The sequence below is a fragment of the Tamandua tetradactyla genome, chromosome 3 (genome assembly GCF_023851605.1).
Source record: "Tamandua tetradactyla isolate mTamTet1 chromosome 3, mTamTet1.pri, whole genome shotgun sequence".
Classification (NCBI taxonomy): Eukaryota; Metazoa; Chordata; class Mammalia; order Pilosa; family Myrmecophagidae; genus Tamandua; species Tamandua tetradactyla.
Genome location: NC_135329.1, coordinates 104,287,422 through 104,311,463, shown reverse-complemented (window position 1 = coordinate 104,311,463; position 24,042 = coordinate 104,287,422). Strand labels below are relative to the sequence as shown.

Below are 24,042 nucleotides of genomic sequence, written 5' to 3'. Positions count from 1 at the left end.
GCATTATTTATCACACCTGTGTGCTACTGGCCACATCTTAACTATTAACTGAAATGGGACTGGCAGAGCCTAACTTGGAGGCCCTCCAAGTTTTAATGGAATGAGACTCTTCACCTAAGTATAAAGGAAGCTAGTTTAGTACATAGAAAAACAAAGGAAACCAGAGAATTAGGTAGATGCAGAACAGTTAAAAAAAAAAAAAAAAGACATTTCTCCCATTGTACAACCCAGAGGAAAGCTAGAAGCACAAAATAGCATACAAATCAATTACTGATGATAAAAAGCATTACTACTCATGATAGAAGTTTCAAAGATCACTTACCTCTTACTAACTGGGTACATTTCACCACATCTGTGTGTGGGTGTTCAATGGTGATCTCAAAACCTGAAATGAAAAGTACTTTTTTCCCCCATCACTCACCACCTACAACCACTTATCATCTACAATACTGTTTCAGAAATGCTATCCATCATTAACCATATATGTAAAACATATTTTTCAGGATTAAAAACTTCAAAGACAAAATTAAATTTCTCATTACTGTTATGCTCATTATATACTCAATGATAACAAATAATTTGTTTAAAAAAAACTGCCCCAATTACGAAAATAAAGTTTTTGAAGAACAGGGAATAGTCATTTAAACTTCTTGAATTATAATTAATTTGAGATTATCTTCAAGTTAAAAAGAACATTTTTCAAAAAGATAAATCTTTGGACCACAATCGTAAAAATGACCTTTTAAGTGATATAGTTTCCTTATTTTCCTACCATATCTTAGGTCAAAGGGTCTCAACCAGTTAGTTTATAACTTTTTTATTACTGAAAATCATTAAGGTAAGCTAATCATTTAGGTCTCAAGATTCATGAAATCACGGTTGCTAAAAGCTTTTAATGTTCAATAAACCCTTAGGAAGGGTAAGGTTTTTCCTTTTTTAAAAGGGGATGCTGTATCTAGTGCCTTCACTTATTAAGTTACTGTGCAGTCTTTCTATTACAATTAAATCTGCAATATAATAGTTGAAAGAAAGCCACAGAGGTATAGCTTCTAAATTCTAATGTTTCCCTTAAATTAGTGCTATTCATTCTTTTTGTTTAAGAATCTGTCTTAAATATGGATATTATACAAAAATTTTATACAGTAAAACATTAAGTATTAATTGGTACATAATGCAATTTCTAATTATTCATTTTCAATATTACATTAATGTTTGCAATTTTTCTATTACATATACATTTATGTAACGGAACAATAACTATTGCAAATCATTTAGAGGGAATAAGAAATTTCTTACTTTTATTTTGCATCTTTTTGTGTTATAAAAACTTCAAACAAGCTACTTTTATATTAAAAAGAACCTGTCATGATGAGAAGCTGTGCTGATAATACACTTTGTTCAACACTTGGGAATGGTATAATGAAATAAAAATATAATCAATAACTATGTATGTTATATCAACTATGTGGCAATGGTTATTTTTCATCTTCAAATTCACCATGCAATGCAGGTATTATCATTTCACTGTACACACAGAGAATGGAGGTTCTACAGGTAAAGGAACTTTGCCCATGTTTATAAAAGCAAGTCAGAGGCCTGCAGATCTACCCAAAGGGCATGTTCTACCCACCACACCCTGCTAGGTTCATTCAAAGTGAAGACTAGAGTTTCCAGTTGTACACACACCCAAATATGGAAACCGCCACCACTTAACTATGATTTTAGGCAAGTCAATCTACTTAAGCCTCAGCAGTAGTGTGAAAGTTAAGAGTAAATGATTTTTAAAGATGGCTTAAGTTGCATGAACCTTGCATAAGATAATGTAAGTTTTAGAAACGGAAGATTAACATTGAAATAATTACATTTTACTTTTATAGAAGACATGCTACATTCATTAAATACTCATTATAAGCTCAAAGAGAGCAAGGACTGCTGTGCATGCCTGTATACATCACAATCATATGGCAATAGTCCTAAAGGACCATTTTACACTCCAGTATACACTGAGAGCCAAGCATAGTGCACAGGTGGAATGAATACAAAAACAGTTATGGTTCAGTCACTCAACTATTTGACAACCTAAAAAATTACACTGAAGGCTATGTTTGCTATTCAAATTAAGACGAATTGAAATATTGCATGGAAGTACATACCTAGCGTTTGTAGCATTATGGTTTCAAGTATAACCAGTTCTTGAGTCTGTTGAAGGTAAGCCTGTCATGTGAAAATAATATTAAAATGCTTAAGATAAACACGACTATTAGATTATAGGGCCATTAAAATCTCTGAGAATTATGGACTGATTACAAAAGAACTACAGTAGTTCAGAAATATGGGGAAATAAACTGAAGATGATAAAGGCAATTTTCCGTAAGAAGTCTAAACGGAATTATTTTCTAATATAGGAAATGTAAACAAAGCAAAACCCAAACCAAAACAAAAGATAATATGAAAGGGGTAAGTTAATTGAAAAAACAAACCTATAAGTCTGTAAAGTAAAACTTAATCTAGGCATTTAATAGTGAAGCACTTCAAAACACATTAAGGACAGGAAGTACTAAACCAGGTAAGAAGAGAAAATTTTAATCTGAAATAAGAAAATGTGAAATGAAAAGGATTCTAAATTCCTTCTAGAACATTTCATGTGGTAATTCCTTGAAAGTCACAGTAAATGAGGGAGCTAGTTTTAAATAGTCATTATATAAGGACATACTGTTTAACCCAGAGATTGAAAGCTAATAATACCCCACATTTTCAAAAGGTCACTAAGCTGATTTCTTTTTAAAAATATTTAAAAATTAATAAAAAAATTAAAAAAAAAATAAAATAAGTGCAACTAAAATGTTGATAACAAACCAGTTTTCCAGTTGTTTGGAAACTAACATTATACTTTAGGAAAATTAAAATACTTAAAAATGCTGGCCAGAAAGCAGTTATCAGAAAGATTAGTTTGTTTTTGCATTAAAACAACACTAAATAGGCTAGTCTAGATGCAAATCCACAGGCTGTTCTATTCCTTCATCTGCTGACAATCTGACATGAGAAAGTAAGTTATCCTTTGGTGTCAGACACAAACAGAGGTGACATAACTTAGTCTTTAAATATATTACAAGTTTGCTGTAAGGATAAATAACAAAATGTGAAACAGAAGTACCCCTGAATCGAAGTAGTCTGAATCAAAGCCTTATATGAAATATGCTTCTGCTAAGTTACTTCCTGGTATCACATTCCTTAGTGGTAAGAAAAATAAGCAGCATTTTGGAAGGCAACACTAATTGAAGTGTATGCTTATTAGACCTAAATTATGAAAAGTTTCAAATTTACAAAGAAAAACCAAAAACATACATCGCATTTAGTATCCAGTAGTGGCTCTAGGGGATGAAGACAAGCATGTGCTACTTTGATAACATGTTCAAGTTTTCGAGCTTGTTCTTCCACTTTTGCAGCCAAAAATAATGCGGTTGGTGATATTATCTGTAGAAAAGATTAAAACTTGGTGAATTTAAGATAAATTAAGATTTGAAAAAACCTTTACTTTCTAAGGGGGTGGGGTGAGCAAGCAGAGGAATTGAACTGAATAAATAGCACGACTTTCAAGTTGGGTTAGGACAAGATTGATATGAGTTTTAATAAAGTGTAGAAAACCAGTTACCCCATCTATACCTATTCTATTTATGTTACAAGCAGAATGCCAAAGAAGAAAAGGGAGAAGACTTATGCTTTAGCTAAATAAGAGAAAATTTAAATGATACTAATTTGCATTGGGAGGAAAAGGGAAAAGAAGGAGAAGGAAACTAATGAAGCCACAGCTTCAAAAAAAGATGAAAAATGGGTAAAGTACAGCCATTGTACTCTTTTATTTTTGGCACAGGGTCACTACTTTTCTAGGATCCTTAAATTAGACAGTGATTCCTTATATAACTAAGAGCTGTACAATCTTGGTTTTAGGGACAGAAAAAGCAACTACAGAGCAAAGTAAGGAAAAGAGAATGTTGAATATGAAACTACTACCTAATATCTCTATTACTCCACTACAGTAGTATTAAAAGCAGATTAACAAACCAAGAATAGAAACTCTGTCAAATGGAGAGCAAAAAATCAGCAATTTCTTCTTAGCTTAGTATTTATGTTTTTGGAATAGAAGTTCAAGGACTTAGTACTACAAAGTAAGATAAACACCAATTTGGAGCAAATACTTAATTAAAAAGTAATGAAACAACAATTGTGACTCAGAAAACAGGCAGACTTCAAATTCAAATAACATTCTAGGATTACATTAAAAAAATTTCTCATGGAATGGCAATTCTAAATGTCAAGAATCAGGTACATATTTCTCAAGAGAAGAACACCTCAGTCTCACTGTATCTTGGGGGTCTCAACAATCATAACATAGAAACAATAAGAGAGAGAGAAAGAAAGAAAGACACACACAAACAGAGAGCAAGGCACAAGTCATGCCACAACAAAATTTGGGTAAGTAACAAATTTCTGATACAAGAGAAGGTGAACCTTTCCCTTTGAGAGCTTTTAAAACAATCAAACTTAGAAATACTGCAGACACAAAACTTATCCATTGATTCCAGATCTGAAAAGGACTTTCTCTAGTCCAGCGGCATTTGCAAATGAGTAAATGGAGTAAAAATAATTTTGAGGTCTTTTAAGTTTGGCTCCCAACTACCAAAATTAATTTTACAGCTTAAAAAGACTGGGCAAATTCAACTTGGACTTTCAATTAATTTCCATATTTTAAAATTGAAACTACTACAAGGAAAAATACAGAATGCTAAAAAACAGCAACTTATTCTTAGTTTTAAAAGATTTTGAATAAATCACTTACTCTTTATGACAGATTTACTTAACCAACTTTAAAATGTTAACATTTTTGAAACAGCAGTCTTCCAGGAGGGTAAGCTGAGAGAGATAGAAAGGATGAAGAAACCGAGAACAGAAATTATTTCCTCTCTGTTATTTTTTTCACATACTTAAAGTTCTAAAACTCTACCACCTACTTTAATGATTCTTCTACTCAAAGGCTTAAATGAAAGATTACCTCATCCCTAAGAGAAGTTTCTGACAGAGTGTATTGCCCTCCTTCATTCAACAGGAATTTATGCATACCTCTATCACTGTACTTATATTGTATTCTAATTACTGTTTATTAGTTTTTGCCTGCCAGTCTAGAAGTGACTTGAACAAAGAGACTGAGTTATTCATTTGAGTTCCTACTATCTAGCATTATGTGGTTGCTGTTCAATGCTGAATGACTGTGATGTGAATAATTATACAAAAGCATCAATATTAAATTAGAAGTATTCCAAAGGCCACAATAAAAATCCATGAGCCAATATCAATATAAGAAAAGCAAGAAACATCAATAAAATGAAGTTACTTTTTGTTTCCCACAATCTTTCAGCTATTATCTCAATCATGTCTAAGAGGGAAAAATAATTTAATCCTGACCTTTTCTCCCACACTTCAAATGCTAGCATTACTTATCAAAGAGGGAAGCAATAAAAGCTTAAGTCAAAAGTCACACTGGACTGACTTTCCTAACTGTCAGATGGTCCAATTTCTCTTGCTCAACACTTATGAAAGTCTCCAATGAGACTTTCTTGGTAAAATCTCGTAAGACCCAGTCACAACATTCTTTTCAAACTTTTAGTAGTGGTAATTGTAAGCCATGATATCAAAGGCATACTTTCAAACTACACAGCTTCTCCATAAAAGACGGTCTCTTGGAAGCCAAGAATGTGTATACTAATAAATGATTCTAAAATCTACTAATAACTTTTTAAGAATTAGACACTGAGGGAGCAAAGCAGTGATTTTCAGGGTAGATTCCTGGTTTATTTACCCATACTCCTCACAGAAGTCTTTCTGTTCCCTCTAAACAGGGCTCAATTCTCATTCTCCTCCTCCAGTGCAACACTAATACCCAACACTCTTCCAAAGTTCCTGGTGAAATCCACTAACTCCATTCATATTTCCTCCTCTACAGCCTGCAAACATTTTACTCCATCAGGGCTGTAAAAACAAAACAAAACAGAACACCTTTTTAGAAAAATACTTTGTGAATAACCATGTGAGGCTTTAATTTTAAGGATGAATATGGAAGGGGATCAAACTAGGTACTTTGTTTTTTTTTTAATGGAAGGCTGATTTGTTTTGTGACTTATTAAAAAAAGAAAAGAATTTCCAAAGTTTTGGGTAATAGCAGTATTACTTGTTGGTCCATGGCTTTCAAAGATAAACATAATTCTTTTAAAGGCAACAAACATTCATTGGCACACATAAACCTGTTTCAAAGAATGCACACCAATATTGCTGGAGGAATACAGAAACTCAGTTTGGTTTAGTGAGCAAACAATTAGAGTTAAAAGTACACTGAGGGCAGGGACTATCTTGGTGTTCTGGTACCTACTTGAATAAGCTTTGTCAATTAACAGTACTAAAGGGAAGAAACAATGATTTTGAAATAGTGTCCAGTTTGTCACTCTAGCAGATGTGTAACTATTTTAAAGGGATATTACATTCTTAAAACAAGACAAATTTCTACAAAATATACAAGTCTTAGAAGCAGGAGGAAGTAGTGGTGATAAAACCAACTGTAGCACAGTAGTCAGAATGCCTCAGTGGAATTCTAGCTGATATGTGACTAGCCTAGGCAAATTATTCTTTGTTCCCCAGTTTCCACATCTGTAAAATGGGAGAAATAGCACCTACTTATAAAGTTGTAGTGAAGATTAAACGAATCAATATATGTAAGGCACTCAGAATATTAGCTGGAACAGAGCAATGAGTCTGTAGTATTACTATCTTGAACAACTAAATATTATTCGTGTATTGTCAGTGTTGGTGTTGGCCCCACTGGTGACATTCTTCACTTTCTCTTGCTGGCTTCCATCTTGATAGGTGGAGGCAAGGTTAGTTTGAACGAACAAGAAAACCTGGGTGATTTCTAAGTCACTGAAGATGGCTGTATCAGTCACTTTCAAACTAATCACTCTGTACAAGAAATGGTTTTTCCTGTGTTCCTTATTCTTTTAATGTAGTGCTTGCACATTTGTTTCAAAAAACTAGCCACAGCTGTTTATTACACTTACAGTTTCTTAATCCAGAAAAATATCAACAGAAACAGAGAAAAGGCTTCCAAGTCTGCTTTCCATTTGCTAACATATTATCAAGAAGTTCATTTGAATTTGTCCTTGTGTTTCGTCTTTATGTTCTACTAATGGCTGGTAAAGCCATTTCCCTTCTGGCCCTGAACTGCCCCTAACACATACCACACCCCAAACTAAGACTGTTTTCTGTGCTTTGGAAAGGGCTTCACCAATAAATATCCAGCTACTTCTAGGTATCACAATTCAGATTTTGGAAATTATTTGCCTAATACCATAGTTTAAGTTTAGGAAAAACTGGTAATGGTATATAACCTTAGCAAAGGCTCACAGAAAGAAAAGGTAAGGAGAAACTTAAACGTAAGGAAAGATAAAGGGAAGCACAGCTTCAAAAAAACAAAAGAGAGTGGATTAGGTCAAAATGCCTATTTGCTGTGCTGAAAACACTGGCATTACAGCACTTTCAAAAATCTCATAAACTCAGTCTGGCATATTAGCTGTTTTCTTACCCATGTTAATATGTGTGAAAGTAAGACCACCGCATAAAAAACTTATAAAATCTTTAGGCTGGATGTTATTTGGGACATCTAATTATATATTAAAAGAGAGTTGGCTTAAAAGGTTGAATAATAATAGTAAATAAACAGTACTGCTGAAAGCAGTACAGCCTAAAGAACAAGGCTTGATTCTGAGAGAGTATCTACTTTATAGTTAAACAATATACTGAATATGCTTCAATCTGACATTCATTGCAGACGACTTCAGTACTATGAATGTGTTTCTAAAATGAAAAAAAAAAGTCAACTTAGAGTTTAAAGTATTATAGCTAAGACTAACTCTCCCTTAACTTGGCTCTTATCAGTCATAATATGCACTCCACTAAAAATACTATCTTCATATAGTTTTGTGAAAGAGGAATATTAACATTGCATAGGTATTCAAAAATTCTACATAAATCTTACAAAGGCCACCTTCTCTCAGACTGCTAAAAAAATAAGAACTAATGTTAAAAGTGACCTGCATTGTTAGGAGACAAATAAAAGAACTAATGTTACAGAAGACTTAATATTGCAAAGATCGTAGTATTCCTCAAATTGATTAACAGACTCAATGCAATCCTTATCAAAATTTCAGCTTTCTTTTCTATGAAACTAATCTGACTCTAAAATCCATATGGAAATGCAAGGGATCTAGAATAGCCAAACAATCTTGAAAAAGAAGAGCAAAGTTGGAGGACGCATACTTCCTGATTTTAAAACTTACTATGAAGCTACAGTAATCAAGACTGGACAACCAAAGCTATAGGCTGAGCCCCCAGTCTTGGGGTTTGTTCATATGAAACTTAACCCCACAAAGGACAGGTCAAGCCTACTTAAAATTAGACCTAAAAGCCACCCCCAAGAAAATCTCTTTTGTTGGTTTGGCCTCTCTCTCCAGCCAACACAACAAGCAAACTCACCACCCTCCCCCTGTCTCTGTGGGACATGACTCCCAGGGGTGTGGACCTTCCTGGGGGCGTGGGACAGAAACCCTGGAATGAGCTGAGACTCAGCATCAAAACATTGGGAAAACCTTCTGGACCAAAAGGGGGAAGAGTGAAATGACACAAAGTGTCAATGGCTGAGAGATTCCAGAATCAAGAGGTTATCCTGGAGGTTATTCTTAGCCATTAAGTAGATACCACCTTGTTAGTCAAGATATAATGGAGAGGCTGGGGGGAAATGCCTGAAAATGTAGAGCTGTGTTCCAGTAGCCATGTTTCTTGAAGTTGACTGTATAATGATTTGGCTTTCACAACGTGACTGTGTGATTGTGAAAACCTTCTGTCTGATGCTCCTTTTATCTACCTTGTCAACAGACGAGTAGAACATATGGAATAAAAATAAATAATAGGGGGAACAAATGTTAAAATAAATTTAGTTTGAAATGCTAGTGATCAATGAAAGGGAGGGGAAGGGGCATGGTGGTATAAATTTATTTTTGTTTTCGTTTTATTTATATTTATTTATTTTCTGAATAGATGCAAATGTTCCAAGAAATGATCATGAGGATGAATATTCAACTATGTGATGATATTGTGAATTACTGATTATATATGCAGAATGGAATGATCAAAATAAGAATGTTCGCGTTTGTGTGGTGTTTTTTTGGTATTTAAAAAAAAAATTTTTAATTAAAAAAAACCAGAATTAGGTTTCTTTTTCAGAAGATATATCTCAATTATTTAATTAGTAATTAAGCTGGAAATTTAATTTACCTAATTAGTTCAGAAAACCATTAATGTGCTCATTTTGTTAGCAAAAATAACTAGAAGGGATTTATAAGCCTCTAAAAGAGAATCTGATATCTAATAATTTAAACAGCTACTCATAATAGGCATTCAGTATATCATTTACTAAGCTAGAGCAACATACAGCACCTAAAACACTACTTCGGGATGTGGAGGTCTTGGAAAAATCTGGTATTTTTCAATCCTCCCTGAATGAATGTACCATTTAGACTGTCCCTAAATCCCCAGAACTTCCTTTTTCCTTTTTTTTCAAGCATCAAACTGTATTTGTTTTTATAATCTCCAAATTTGATTTGTGATCAGAAAAAATTACCTTTCCCATTTTTTCAACTTCTAAATGAACTCTCAATTTAAAAATTAGTTTGAATGCTCAAATTCGTCTACAGAACAAATTACTGCTGTGTAACCCCCAACAGCTATTTTATTTGTTGATGGATACAAATATCCACAACTTCCATTATTTCACCGCTATAATTTCCTATTGTTTGAACCAGCACTGCCAGGGATGTGAGCCACAAACATAATTAAAATTTTTTTAGTAACCACATCAAAAAAGTAAAGAAGCATGGGACATTAACGTATTTTATTTAATCCAAACATATAACCCATATAAAAATAAAGTGATATTTTCCACTTTCCCAAACTAAGTCTCTAATGTGTATTTAACACTAACAGCACATCTTAATCCATATGTTAATTTTTCAAGTTAAATGCAGTCCTATCAAAACAATAAAGTTGTGTTTATCAGAAAAATATTTTATATTGCTTAAGTTTTCAGAAGATATATATTATTTAATTGGTAATTTAAATTAATTGAAATGTAAATTAATTGAAATTAAGTAAAATTTTAGAATTCAGTTCCTTGTGCATCAGCTATATTTTAAGTACTCAGCAGCTGTCATATTAGACAACATAGACCCACAGTTGGTATTTTGAAAAGTCACTAAAACTACATTAATTTAAAACGTGTTAAATGTTCATAAGTTACCACAAAACAGCTCAAATTGACTACTGTTTCTAGTCATTTCTATTTTAGGGGAGTTTAAATAAATCACTAAGTATTTTCTCTCTCTCTCATGAGAATATAAGTCCCGTATGCAAAGTGCTATGCACTGTGCTATTTATTTAAAAGAAAATAAATACCATTTTTTTAATACTGTTTGTCACAGTACTATGCACTCAATGTTTGGGCAATGAATATGGTCACAAATATACAGAAGTTACTAAATGTAAGCCATTAGAATTGAGTATACTGTCTTCTAAAAGTGACTGAAGAAAACCTTTCACCCATAAAAACCTTTCACCCAGAAAAATAGAGCAACAAGATAGAAAACCAGAAACTCATAGTTTTTAGCATCTGAGCAGCAAGAAGCAAAGAGAAGTATTAGGGCATGCACCAGACTTAGTAAGAACCTCAAAATGGCAACAGGCATTCAGTGGAAATTATGGTGGGCCAATGTGAGAACAGAAGCTGAAACTGGGAGGAATTCTACATGTGCCTATAGTGGTTGAATTTAAGACGCCTATATACAGCAAGGCCTAAAAGATTGAAGATATCTTCTGTGGACTTTAAAAATTTATCTGTCAAGCTCTCCCCCTAGGCAGGGTTCCATATTGGAGAGAAACCTCTGAGAGCAAAAGCAAATTTGGCAGAATAGGGACAAGGGAAAGGGAAAATAAAAGCACAGGAAGAGAACAGAGGCAAGATACCTCAGAAATCAAGCTGCCACATTTCTGAATATTATAAGAAAACAACAAAAAAGTGATCCTTGTTTGTGAAGTGAGACAAGCTATCCCAAGAGCCTTCGTCTGAAAGTTCAGGAAGACTAATTTATCACAGAAGGGAGCAACAGAAGAATATTTAGTTCATACAAACAAATTATAAGAAAAAATTTTTAGAAGAGCTGTCCCTAAAGCAAGAAAATCACAACAGAAAGAATTGCTAAATAAAATTGCAATGTATTTCCAAAGTTAAACACGCTAGGAAAATGAATCAAAACACAAGAACAACAAAATTAAAAACCTATTTGAGGGGTGCACGGGTAGTTCAGTGGTAGAATCCTCATCTGCCATGTGGGAGACCGGAGTTCGATTCCAGGCCCTTGTACTCTCCCAACCCCCCCAAAACTGAAACCACATATTGAAAGAACATACCACATCTGAGTACATCAAACCAGAACAATCAACATTAAGATATACTGCTGTAAAATTATGGGACTTTAAAGGAAAAAAAAAAATCCTTTAGGCAAAAACAAAAGTGAAAGCAAATTAGACTATAACTAAACTGTCAGCAATGCTTCATGCTAGCAAAAAAAAAAAAATGCAGTTACATATTTAAGATCTCCAAGAAAAGAAAGTCAGATAAGAATTTTATATTCAGCAAAAACCCCTAAGTACAGCAACATGAGAATATTTTTATGATCTTCAAGAGAACTTCAGACAAATAAAATTATTATAGAATTCAACATAAACTGGTAGTGGACAATAGACTTGCAATTACCCACAGAACTAGGATTAAGTGATGATTAAAAGGGAGAGTTTTATAGCTTGTACTGATTTGAATCTGTTATGTACCCCAGAAATGCCTAGGTTATTTTAATCCAATCTTATAGGGGCAGGCCTATTGTTGGGTGGGACCCTATGATAGGTTGTTTCCATGGAGATGTGACCTGCTCATTCAAGATGGGTCTTAATCCACTTGCTGGCGTCCTTTAAGGGAGAGAGACATTTTGGAGAGAAGGTCCTGCAGATGTTGCCACGTGCCTTCCCATCTGACAGAGGCAGCCTGCATGCCATTGGCCTTTCCTCTGAGAAGGTATACTCTTGTTGATGCCTTAATTTGGACATCTTCATAGGCCTTAGAATTGTAATTTAATAAATCTGCTTTGTAAAAACCAATCCATTTCTGGTACACTGCATTCCAGCAGCTGTGGCAAACCAAAACACAGTTATATTGAGATTGTATAGAGTACAACATTTAAAAACCAGGGGTGGGAGGGGAGAAATAGGGAGACACATTTAACTGTTCTCAGTAATTATGTTGGTGGTGGTAGTAGTGTTATTCTGAGCCTGTTATTTGTGTAACGTAGATTAATTACTGAATAATTACGGGATATTTAAATTTTATTATCCTATATTCTTAAAAACTAGGACTCTGGGTGTGAAAGAATGGTGATAGAGATGTAATACAGAAAAGGTTAAGTAAAAACCCTGCTGTCTTGCGCCAGATTATGAGGTATTTAAAAAATATATTTTTTAAAAATAAATTCATCCAAAAATGTGGCTAACATAAATACATTTCATGTAATGTTTAACGTATAAATGAATAACATATACTTAAATCAACATGCATAGTAAATATATATTTTTCCTAACTGTAGGAAATAAAGAGATGAAGTAGGGATATATGCTGCAAAATGGATGAACCTTGAAAGCATTATGCTAAATGAAGCCAGTCACAAAAAACTACATATTATATGATTTCTTTTACATGAAATGTTCAGAAAAGGCAAGTCTATACAGAAAATAGATTGGGGTAAGGAGTTTCTTTTTGGGATAATGAAAATATCCTAAAACTGACATGTTGAGAGATGTACAATTCTATAAACATAGACATACCTTGCTTTATTGCACTTTGCACAAATTGTGATTTTACAAACTGAGGGTCTGGGGCAAACCTGCATCAAGCAAGTCTTTCATTGCCATCTTTTCAACAGCATGGACTCATTTTTTGTCTCTGTATCACATTTTAATGAAGGTAAGAATACTGTTCCTTAGATATGCTATTGTACACTTACTGGGTTACAGTATAGTGTAACAATAACTTTTATATGCACTGGGAAACCAAAAAATTTACGTGACTAATTTTATAGCAATATTTACTTTATTGAGGTGGTCTGGAACCAAAGTAATAATATCTCCAATATATGTCTGTATACTAAAAGTCACCAAATATATGGGCAAAATATACGGTATGCAAATTATATCTCAGCAAAGCTGTTATGTATTAGTGAAAGACAATTATCCTGCCTTTTCTAATGAACTGGACCAATGGGTAGCCAAACAGTAGATGAATCAAAGCATTTCATTGCAGTCAACACAACAAGCAAACTCACCACCTTTCCCTGTCTCCACCTTCCCCCATCTACGTGGGACATGACCCCCAGGGGTGTGGACCTTCCTGGCAACGTGGGACAGAAATCCGAGAATGAACTCAGACTCAGAATGAAGGGATTGAGAAAAACCCTAGAATGAGCTGAGACCCAGCATCAAGGGATTGAGAAAATCCTTTAGACCAAAAGGGGGAAGAGTGAAATGAGACAAAGTGTCAAAGGCTGAGAGATTTCAAACAGAGTAGAGAGGTTATCCTGGAGGTTATTCTTATGCATTAAGTAGATATCACCTTGTTATCTAAGAGGAAATGGAGAGGCTGGAGAGAACTGCCTGAAAATGTAGAGCTGTGTTCCAGTAGCCATGTTTCTTGATGATGATTGTATAATGGTGTAGCCTTCACAGTGTGACTGTGATTGTGAAAACCTTGTGTCTTATGCTCCTTTTATCTACCTTGTCAACAGAGGAGTAGAACATATGGAATAAAAACAAATAATAGGGGGAACTAATGTTAAAATGAATTTAGTTTGAAATGCTAGTGATCAATGAAAGGGAGGAGTAGGGGTATGGTGTGCATAGTTTTTTTTCTGTTTTCATTTTATTTTTTCTGTTGTCTTTTTGTTTCTTTTTCTGAACTGATGCAAATGTTCTAAGAAATGATCAGGATGATGAATCTGCAGCTATGTGATGATACTGAGAATTACTGAATATATATGTAGAATGGAATGATCACATATTGGGAATGTTTGTGTTTCTTTCTGTAATTTTTTTAATAAAAAAATTTTTAAAAAAGCATTTCATTGTACAAATAGTCCAATTAATAAACGAAAACGAAAAGATAGAATAGAGTATCATCACTTTGCAATCCCCAAATGAAGTATCTAGGCAATGAATACCAACATTTGTTAATGCCACAAAAAGCGAAACAATCAAATATTAGGCAACTCCTGATGAAAGAACACTGCCTATATAGTTTTGCCAAAGGGACTGAACATGATGAGCCTGATCGAATTTCTGGACCCACCTGGCAATTAGCAGGGAATATAGAATAGAAAAATATGATAAGCTGCACCAAGTACTCAATCAGCAAAATCCAGACAAGTAGAAACTCTACAAGGTCAAATGTTCTAGGTATTACCAACAAATAAAATTTAAGTGAAAGAAAGGGATTAAGGGGAAACCTGTATATTGAGACTTAAAAGACATCAAAATTTTAATAATGGGCAAGACTAATAAACTATGAAGTCTATAAGTACAGAATTACTGTAAAAAGAAACTTAAAGTGATTCCTTCTACAGCAAGGATACTTATTACTTCATGGAGGGAGGAAAAGGGGTTGAAATTGAGATAGGGCAAGTGGAAGAGCTTCTAGGGAAGTTGGCAAAGTTCTATTCCTTAAGTGGTAGTTACAAGGCTGTTTGTCTTATAAGAATTCACTAAGTTATACATTTGTTTGGTGGTATATAAAAAAAAACTTACCTTATACATGTACAGTTATACCACAGCAATAAGGAAGAACAACAAAATGGAATATAATAGGATGTGACTAGGAAACACAGGATAAGATCAGAGATAGAAATTCAGAAATGGAAGAGCGAAGCTTTAATGCTTTCTGAAGAAGTTGGAAGTTCCACTGAGCCTTAAAATCTGATCGATCATGGTCACATGGAACTCAAAGAGAAGACAATAAGGAAAAACATCCATGTACAATGCATAAATGCTAATATACAAAAGTGATGTATTACTGAAAGAATCTGGGGCTTATAAAAAGGGCTTCATTGCAAATCAAAATAATGTAGAATATTTTCATTTTTTACTTGTCGGGTAACCTATCTCCTCCTTAGAAATCCCTGGCATCAAGTACCAATCACATAATGGCTTCTGTGATTTGGGACAAATCACTTTAACTGAGTCTGTTTCCTCAAGAGGATAATACCCTATCTGTGATGAGTAAACAAGAGCAACATATTTTAAAGTGCCTGACACATAGTGAGATATTAAATTTTCATCCATACAATTTATATTTGAAAAGAATTTTGGAATAATCTACTCTAATCTCAAATTAATAATATATTTAACATATTTAGCTAGTATCTACCATATTGGACAGCACAGACTCAGGATCTGACCATTATCACAGAAAGTTCTACTGGTCAGCACTGCAGTATTCCCTGGTAGTACTAATGGATTCTTGGCATAAGATTATTCTTAGATTATTTATTTTATAAAATTAAAAAGAAGTGAGATATGAGATAAACACCTACTCAGAGTTCACAAGACACTTTAGAAGTTAAAGAAATAAAACACATGCTGATTTGATTCCCATAAAACATGATCACAGTATAATAATGGATCATGAGACACACATGGAAAAAAGCAAAATATAAACCAATGTTCTTCAACTTAGCAGGCATCAGAATCACCTGGAAAGCCCTAGTGTAAAGAATCCCAGGTTCCACCACAGACATTCTGATTCCATAGGTCTAAGTTACATCCCAGTAAAGCATATATATTTTAGCAAGCATCCTGATAATTCTGATTCAGGGAGTTGGTGACCCATACTTAATTCATCACAAAGGCTTTACAGATACTGCTTTCAGTGAGAAATTTCAGGGCTATAAAGATACTCGTGGAGGGAGGTATATGGATAACCGCACGGGCTATGGAGCCTACATCTCGGTGTGACTTGTATTTTTGTCATCCTGTTGCTGTATGACTTCAGAAAAAGCAATCAACTTTTATAGTTCTTATCTTCTTTATATGCTTTTAAAAGAGGCTTATTAACCTCAAATAAATGTTTAGGAACCACAAAGTAAACTTGAAGATTAAATTAAAAACCAAAAAACCCCATTCCATGATATTATTTAACTTATATATATAATTATCTCTAAATAAATATAATAAAGAAAAATTAAAGGCTGGTGGATTTGATAACTCCCCAAAATATGCCATAAACAAAATTAATGTGATATGATTCATTACAAGCTCAAACGAGGCTAAGAAGCACATTACTACCTCTCAGAAGGGCAGCATTTATTAACAAACTAAATTTTAGACTTTAAACACTCAAAATTAATCTTGTGGCTATGATAAAGCTTTAATATACTTTCTCCTTCACTCAATATTACCTCTTTAGGTTAACATAGGGTTTCTCAACTTCAGCCCTATTGACACTTCGGACAGGGTAATTATTTGTTGTAGGGGCCTGTCCTGTGAGTTGTAGAATGGATAGCAGCATTCCTGGCCTTGACCTGCAAGATGCCTGTAGCAGTCCCCTCCACTATGCACTCCCCAGTTGTGACACCAAACGTCTTTAGACATTGCCAAATGCTCCATGGTGGGGGTGGGGGCAGTGGTGGTAAAACTTCCTTCTGGTGCCATCTTAAAAATTACTTCCGCAGGGTAGCCACATCCAACTCCAACTAGGATGAGTCTAATTCTTTATGTTTCCGTATTATGTTCTCACATTGTTGCTGTGTACCAGATCTAAACACTGTGGGGGAAAAAACTCTCTTTTGTGTGAAAAAGATATTTACATATATGCATTACACATGCAAAAATTATCATTCTTTATACACAAACTGTTACTAGCAGATGTTGTGGGGTGAAGGGAGGGGCTCAGACTGAGTAGGTTTATTACAGCCCCCTTTCTTCTGTTTTTATTCACCACCTGCCTATGTTGTTCTTAATATAATAAATAGAGGAAAATGCAGAAAGCTTTACTCAATAGACTTGTGAGCAACAGGATAATTTGACAGACATTTGTGGAATATGTGAGACATTCTCCTAGAAATGATTATATAACAGCCAGTAAAGCTGAAAAACATAAAAGGCCCCTACCCTCATGGTGCTTATCCTCTAGTTTAAGTGTTTGCATGGGGGGAAGTTTTTAAACTTTATTTACATTCCTGTATTTGAGATTTTTAGGGCTTTCACATTAAAATTTAAAACAATTCTATCTGACCAATTCCCCCCAAAGGTTGGTTTTCTTTCACAAAAGGCAATTACGGATGACAACCTACTAAGATCTTTGAGTATAAACAAACATACTGTAAACTGGATAAAATCTACTTTTAAAAAGAATGCCTCAAATGGATTTCTATTGTGAGGACTCGTTTTAAAAATAATGGGAGGGTGCCATCTTAGCATAAAAAAAAACAGAGACTGAGTACTTCTCTTGTTAGATTAAAAAAAGTCCCTCTTCGAAATCATTAGTCTTTATATGGGGAAGAAAGGAACACAAAAAGAACATCTTCAAATTTTCAAATGACATCTACTGGTCAAGAGCCAAGTCAACTGTGAAAAATTATAGTAACAATGTGGTAATCAAACTGTAGCATAAGCAAATACAGGTTTGCTTATGAGTAGCAAATCAATCTAACTTAGATGTATATGATGAAACGCAGTTAACAACATAGATCATGTATTCTTGGAAGTCACTATGGTCATTCTTTAAGATCATTAGTCCTGAGTAGTTTTGCAATCCAAGGAGTCTTTAACCAAATGTATTCTCTTGGGATTAAACAGAACTACATTTAAATGTCATACTACATGTGGTTTTTTGCTTACATAATGATATATTATTATAATGTATATTATATAATATACAATGTATAATATACATTGTATAACACTAAATGATTATATAGAAGATTACATGATTGTTGTAGCTCAAGAAAGAGGCAAAAGAATGAAGACATTAAAATGATCACATGGAATAAGTAGGATCTATGAGATGAAACCATCACCAGAAAAAACATAGAAAAGAGTGTGTTTACACGGAGATCTTAAGAGACCCTGTCAGACTTGGAATTGGCATAAGAAATAAATGCATCGTAAACCTGACTAACCAAATTAATAAACCAAGTTTCTAAGGTTGACACCGGGGAAGATGTTCTCCCCTAGTACATATGTAAGAGGCATTGTTGGCCCCAGACTTTTATACTTTACTAAACTGACCATGAGACTGATCCAGTAAGGTAATTCTAATCTCAATGACATAAAACCTTACTGAAAAACAAACAAAAAACAACCTCACTGTATTCAATAAGCAAATAAGAGATTTATCTAGTTATTAGATTAAACATAAAAGTGATTCACTGCATATAGTGGGCCAATCCTTCAGGCACTGACAATAGAACTCAACTATGAGGCAGTTTCTGAGTCACCAACACACATCTTGACACTGATTTTACTTTTAAATGCAATAATGCTTTGCTTTTCAAGAGGAATTTTTCTTTAAGTTTATTAACATGGGAAAATAAAATGAAGCCACTGTATGCTAAATAAACACCTTTAAACAATTTTAATATAATTAATACTTATGTATGAACTACATATAATTTGTCACTACCATCTTAACATTTAAATTTGTTATTCCATAGGGTTTAATTTACCTAATGGTGTTCAGTTTACTTGGTGGTCTTCATGATTTTCCCAAGTTTAATGACATTCCATTATGACTCTGTAAGAAATTTTTTTCCAAAGATGTGGGCGAGTATGAATTTAAAAGTGACTCATTTAATTTGAGACTACCCCCTTCACCCTAAAAGAATGGGGGTGGGGAGATAAAAGAAATGAGGCTCTGCAACTGATGTTAAGTGTACCAACACAAATATCAAAAACACTTTGATACTGTAATAGCAAAGATATAAAAGACAACAGTAAGATATAAAGGGTGCAATGTTACTTTTCAAAATAGAAATTTACATCACATTTCAATTATCCTTCTAATACTGACATAAGAATTAAGTCAGGTACTAAAAATTAATACTCTGGCTTTTTAATTGAATGATGACATTTAAATACAATAGTGAAATAGACTGCTAGAGACATGGGCTTCACCAGTAAATTTAAAGTTAAAACTGTGAATTCTGGCTTTTATTTGTTTCAAGGCACACCAACCAGACCATAGAGACAAATTATGAAAGAGGGAGGGTTCAGTAAAAGAAGTGAAATTTTGTGGTGAGATCATTTACCAAAAGTATAAAAGTAAAAAATGATTCAGCAAATGGGACATCCGGAGCCATATAAAGAACTTCCAGAACTAATTTGACTTGTGATTTCTAACAGCATCTTCCAAGGCTACTTGACACTTTAGCAAAGTCACATTTATATTACTACTCATTAGTTCACTACAGCCTTTGAAGAAAATTTAAATAAAAATTTAATTTTCCCGATCGAAATGTTATTACCAGCGGCTCCCTCTCTATTGCATAACACTAGTGTTGACTTAAGTGCTGTGCACAAAAAAAAAACTAGAAAAATGGAAACAAAAGAACAAAAATCAAACAGATTTAAAAGAGTAAGAGAAGCAAGGGGGCTGGAAGAGACCAAAATGTATATGAAATCATATACTGTTCAAGATAAACCTATATATCAATCTAATAAAACAAGTCAGATATTTGATCACAAAAGATTAAAACAGATTTCATCTCAACCATATATAAAGAAAGCTTTTCGTTTCATTTCAAAAGATACTCAAAGGACATTTTCAAAGACTTGTTTTCTTAACAAAGTCTTAATGACTATCCACAAACGGCATTAATGTCTTCAATGCTCCATTTTTTAATCCGTACCTTTCAAAATAGCATTCTAAACACAACCATGATATAAGAGTAAACATTAAGGATAGTGTGAATTAAGAAAGGGTTAATTATCTCTAAACACTATACAATTTTCTTTGTTAACAAGATGCATGTAACTCTGAAAGAATAGACATCAAATTCAGGTCTTTCATCACTTAAAAATTTTAACTGAGCACCATTATTCTTTTTTGTCAAGACTTACAGGTCATGTTAGAAATCAGTACCCAGCATTAGAGTGTAAATTTTACTTCAAAACTAATTATATAAACATACTTCTGACGCAGTATGTCTGAGGCAAGAAGTGACACGTAAATCAACAAAAATTAAAGGAGACAACTAATACCAGTGTGTGATGAACAGAAATGTCTGACACCTTAAGAAATGACCCTGTTACAAATAAGATAGCTTCTGCTAAACAACTCTTTCAAAAGACCATTTCAAAAAAAGTTACAATTAAATTATGATCAGGTCACAATATTTGAAACAATGTGTTTAACATAATTAAATTAAATCAGATATGACCAGGCTTACCTTTGTACATTACTAATTGTACTTATTCAAACGTTAAATATAAATTTTAAATGAAGAATACCGAGGTAGTAATTCTCTGATAAAAGAAACGTTTCTTATCTTTTGGCTCGAGACTCGGCAGTTTAATCCATCGCAAATTAATGCGATGACTCGCACTTGAAGCAAAATTTTAATCACGTGATTTATCTTTAACTGAGAACACTAAATCCAACAGTAAAATCCATGAGCAACTAACTTTTTCTGCATATGGATTTACCTTAAAATTTGTAGTAGTAAAACAGCAATAAAATAGTACTTACATTTCTATTGAATTTGGTGAAAGAATGGTGCATATAAAACCTGTGCATATAAACAATCGCAGTGTTTATTGTAAGCTGAGAGCTGGAACATAACATTTAGGAAATACTTGAGAAAAATAAGATTTCGTTTCCAAAGCAATTCTGGTGGAAAATTCCCATCTACTCTTCTTTTTTAATGCCTCCCATTCACTCAATACCAAATCAGAAGCTGTTAATAAATAAAAACCCGCGGGGTAGGGGGAAGGGAGGGAGAAAGGCTCAAGGCCAAATATATAGTAACAATATTACCTGGTGGGCGCTTCACTCTAATGTCGCTATTTAAAGAGCCCAGAAAGTATTTCTCAACGGTTACACTCACTCAAATAACCGAACTCAAAATCAAACACTCGAAACGCGCGCACACACATCCATACAAAGCCACGCCGAGAACATAAAAGACCTCTAGTGCGCTCCCAGGTACAAGAGTCGCCATCAACCGGGGAGGAGCGCGGCGAAAGGCAAAGGAGAGCACGCAAGCCTTTCAGCACCTCTAACTCTACTTCTCAACCCTTCCGTAATCGGGAAGAGGTCGAAGAAGTCGTCTCTTCTCTGTGATAATCCTTAATATGCCTCTCTCACCTCGGCGGCACTCCCATCCCCCGCCACCACCACGCGCCGCACCAAACAGATTACACAACGCAGCCGGCCCGGCCCGCATTCCCGAGCTCCTCTCTTCTCCTCCCTCCTCTGCTGGCTCCTCGCGGCCTCCCGAGCCCGAGCCTGCCTTCTCTCAGCGTGGCCGAGGCCCAGCGAAGGCCAAGTGGCGGCGCCATGTTCAAGAAGTACCAGGCCGGCGATCGGGCGAGTAGTAAAGGGGACAGGGCGTGAGCGGCGGAGGGCCAAGAATAGGAAAGGATACACATTGAGACGCTGTCCCATTTCCTGGATGAGGTTGGCCGCCTGCTGGCGGTACGAGAGTTCTTTATCCGCCTCCACTCCGCAGCGGCGGCTCGGCGTGTTCTCCAACTGTTCCCGAGTAAAGAACCAGCGAGAAGAAGCTCCACGGCCCGACGCCATGACACTTCCTCCTCCGCCCGCTCCCTCATCCACCCCCGCCCCTCCCGGCTCGCGGACCCTCTGCCAAGGCCGCGCGACCCCGCCCCACTCCGCTCGCCGTAGACCACGCACCGCCCCTTTCCCCCTTCCCGCTGCCGTCCGTGCGCATGCGCGGGAGCCGCCCTACCGCCTCTCCCAGGTCTTTTGCTTTCCTTTTCCTTCCCCCAGCCTCGCTTTTGCGCTTGAGACCACAATGCTCCGCGCAGCTTGTCATTGGGAGGCGCCGAAGGTGGGGGTCGTCGCCTAAGGAAAAGGTTGGCGCAGTGCATGCCGGTCCGGGATTGGCGGGTCGAAGGGGCGGGGTTGAGAGAGAGAGAGACAGAGAGACAGACAGACAGGGAAAGCCAGTCTCCGGGCGGTTCTGTTGTGAGTGTGTAGTCTGATTCAAGTCCTGTCGGGTTCATCTTGGGCCCAGAGTCTGGCGGCGCATTAAAGAGAGGAAAATGCCTTCCTCTGTTCGAATCTCACACCACAACCTCCATTTTCCCCTCAGATTCGTCGGAGCAGTCTTGTAGTCGTTGCACTCACGTGTACACCACAGCGTACGCCCCACGGGCGGCTCTGGGAAAGACCCAGCCTGGAAAAGAGTGCGTAGGAAATAACGCTCCATGTTGCTGCATTTGAGTACTTTTCTCTCCCTACGTTACCTTATTTGAATCGCAAACCACACAGGTCGTAGGTTTATTATCATTTTTAATTACTTACCAAAGGCTATCCAGTCGGTAACCGGGGGAGCTGAATTTCTAAACTAGGGATCGATTTCAGATTCGGGATGTTTTAAAATCAAGCTGTGATTTTTGGAAGAGAAGATGGGGAAGCTGGTATAAAAGGAAGCGGGTAAAAAATTTATCTTTAGTAAAAAAATTATCTTTAGTATTTGATACAGAGACGCCTCATATACCTATTGATCAATCCATTCATCTTTCCACGTAGGATAATTACGGAGGCATGCATTCTGGGCGTCGTCTCTGGTTCTGAGGCATTGCCTGTTGTGTATGGATTAAGTTTTTATAATTAAAATATATGTTTGCGAAAGAACACAGAGTACAGGTAGATATAATTCTGTAAGACAATGCTAATTTTAAGTGAGTGTCTAATTAAAGCGCCAGGTTTTTGTCATTTCCATTCTGGGGTTCCTGTGCTCAGCACGTTTCTTCATATGGACTCTTCTACAGTATTCATATGTTGATTTGGTTGAAGTAGGCAATTATCACAAACAGTTGCCTAAATAGCTTTCTTTCTTACCTGTCTTGTTTGCCTCCTAGGTTGCTTAGAAGTTCTAGGATAGATTGATTTAATGCAAGGTTTTAAATCTGTATCTACTTCTGTTTTTGTTTCCTTGACTGCTCAAGCAAAATACAAGCAATAGGTTGGCTTAAACACTGGAAATTTAATGGTTCGCGGTGTTGAGGCCAGGAAAAAAAATCAAGGCCATGCTTTCTCCCAGAAGATTGGTGTTTTGGGTCTGGCTGGCTGCTAGTCCTGGGCTCCTCTGTCACACGGTAGTGTATATGGTGGTCTCTCTTGGCTTCTTTCTTCTCTTCCGCATTCCATTGACCTTCAGCTTCTTGCTTCCTGTGGCTTTCTCTCTGTGTGAATGTTATTCCAGCTATAAAGAACTCCAGTGATACAATCAAGACTCATCCTAATTGAGGTAGGCCACATGTCACTTGATACGACCTCATCAAAAGTCGTAGTAGATTCACACTCGTAGGAATAGGGTTTAAGAACATGTTTTTCTGGGGTGCACGCAATTCCAAACCATGTCAGCCTGCAACATCTATTTATTATAAAAACTCTCAGTAAACTAGGAATAGAATGTAACTTCCTCAACTTGATAAAGAACATCTACACAAACCCTACAGCTAATATCATACTTAATGATGAGAAACTAGTTTTTTCTCCCTTTAAGATCCAGAGAGAGGATGTCCCCTCTCACCACTCCTGTTCAACATTGTACTGGAAGATCTATAGGAATACAATAAAAAAAAGAAAAGGAAATAAAATGTATA

The 24,042-nt window shown here is 35.5% G+C and overlaps 1 protein-coding gene across 11 annotated transcripts in view; it reads right to left on the bottom strand.

Moving 5' to 3' along the window:
- Positions 1-22,244, bottom strand: part of CCNT2 (cyclin T2) — a 34,877-nt gene extending 12,633 nt beyond the window's left edge. For 3 of the 11 annotated variants that reach the window (XR_013172673.1, XM_077153622.1, XM_077153623.1), the window contains exons 1-5: positions 21,834-22,027; positions 20,936-21,017; positions 3,346-3,474; positions 2,154-2,214; positions 323-385 (exon numbers count right to left, since the gene is read on the bottom strand). Coding sequence is in view for 9 of the 11 variants with exons in the window: in XM_077153622.1 (XP_077009737.1) it covers positions 323-385; positions 2,154-2,214; positions 3,346-3,474; positions 20,936-21,017; positions 21,834-21,991 (493 nt within the window). In the remaining 2 variants the exon portion in view is untranslated. The other 8 variants (XM_077153628.1, XM_077153634.1, XM_077153627.1 and 5 more) reach the window with 8 other exon arrangements.
- Positions 22,245-24,042: the final 1,798 nt, after the last annotated feature.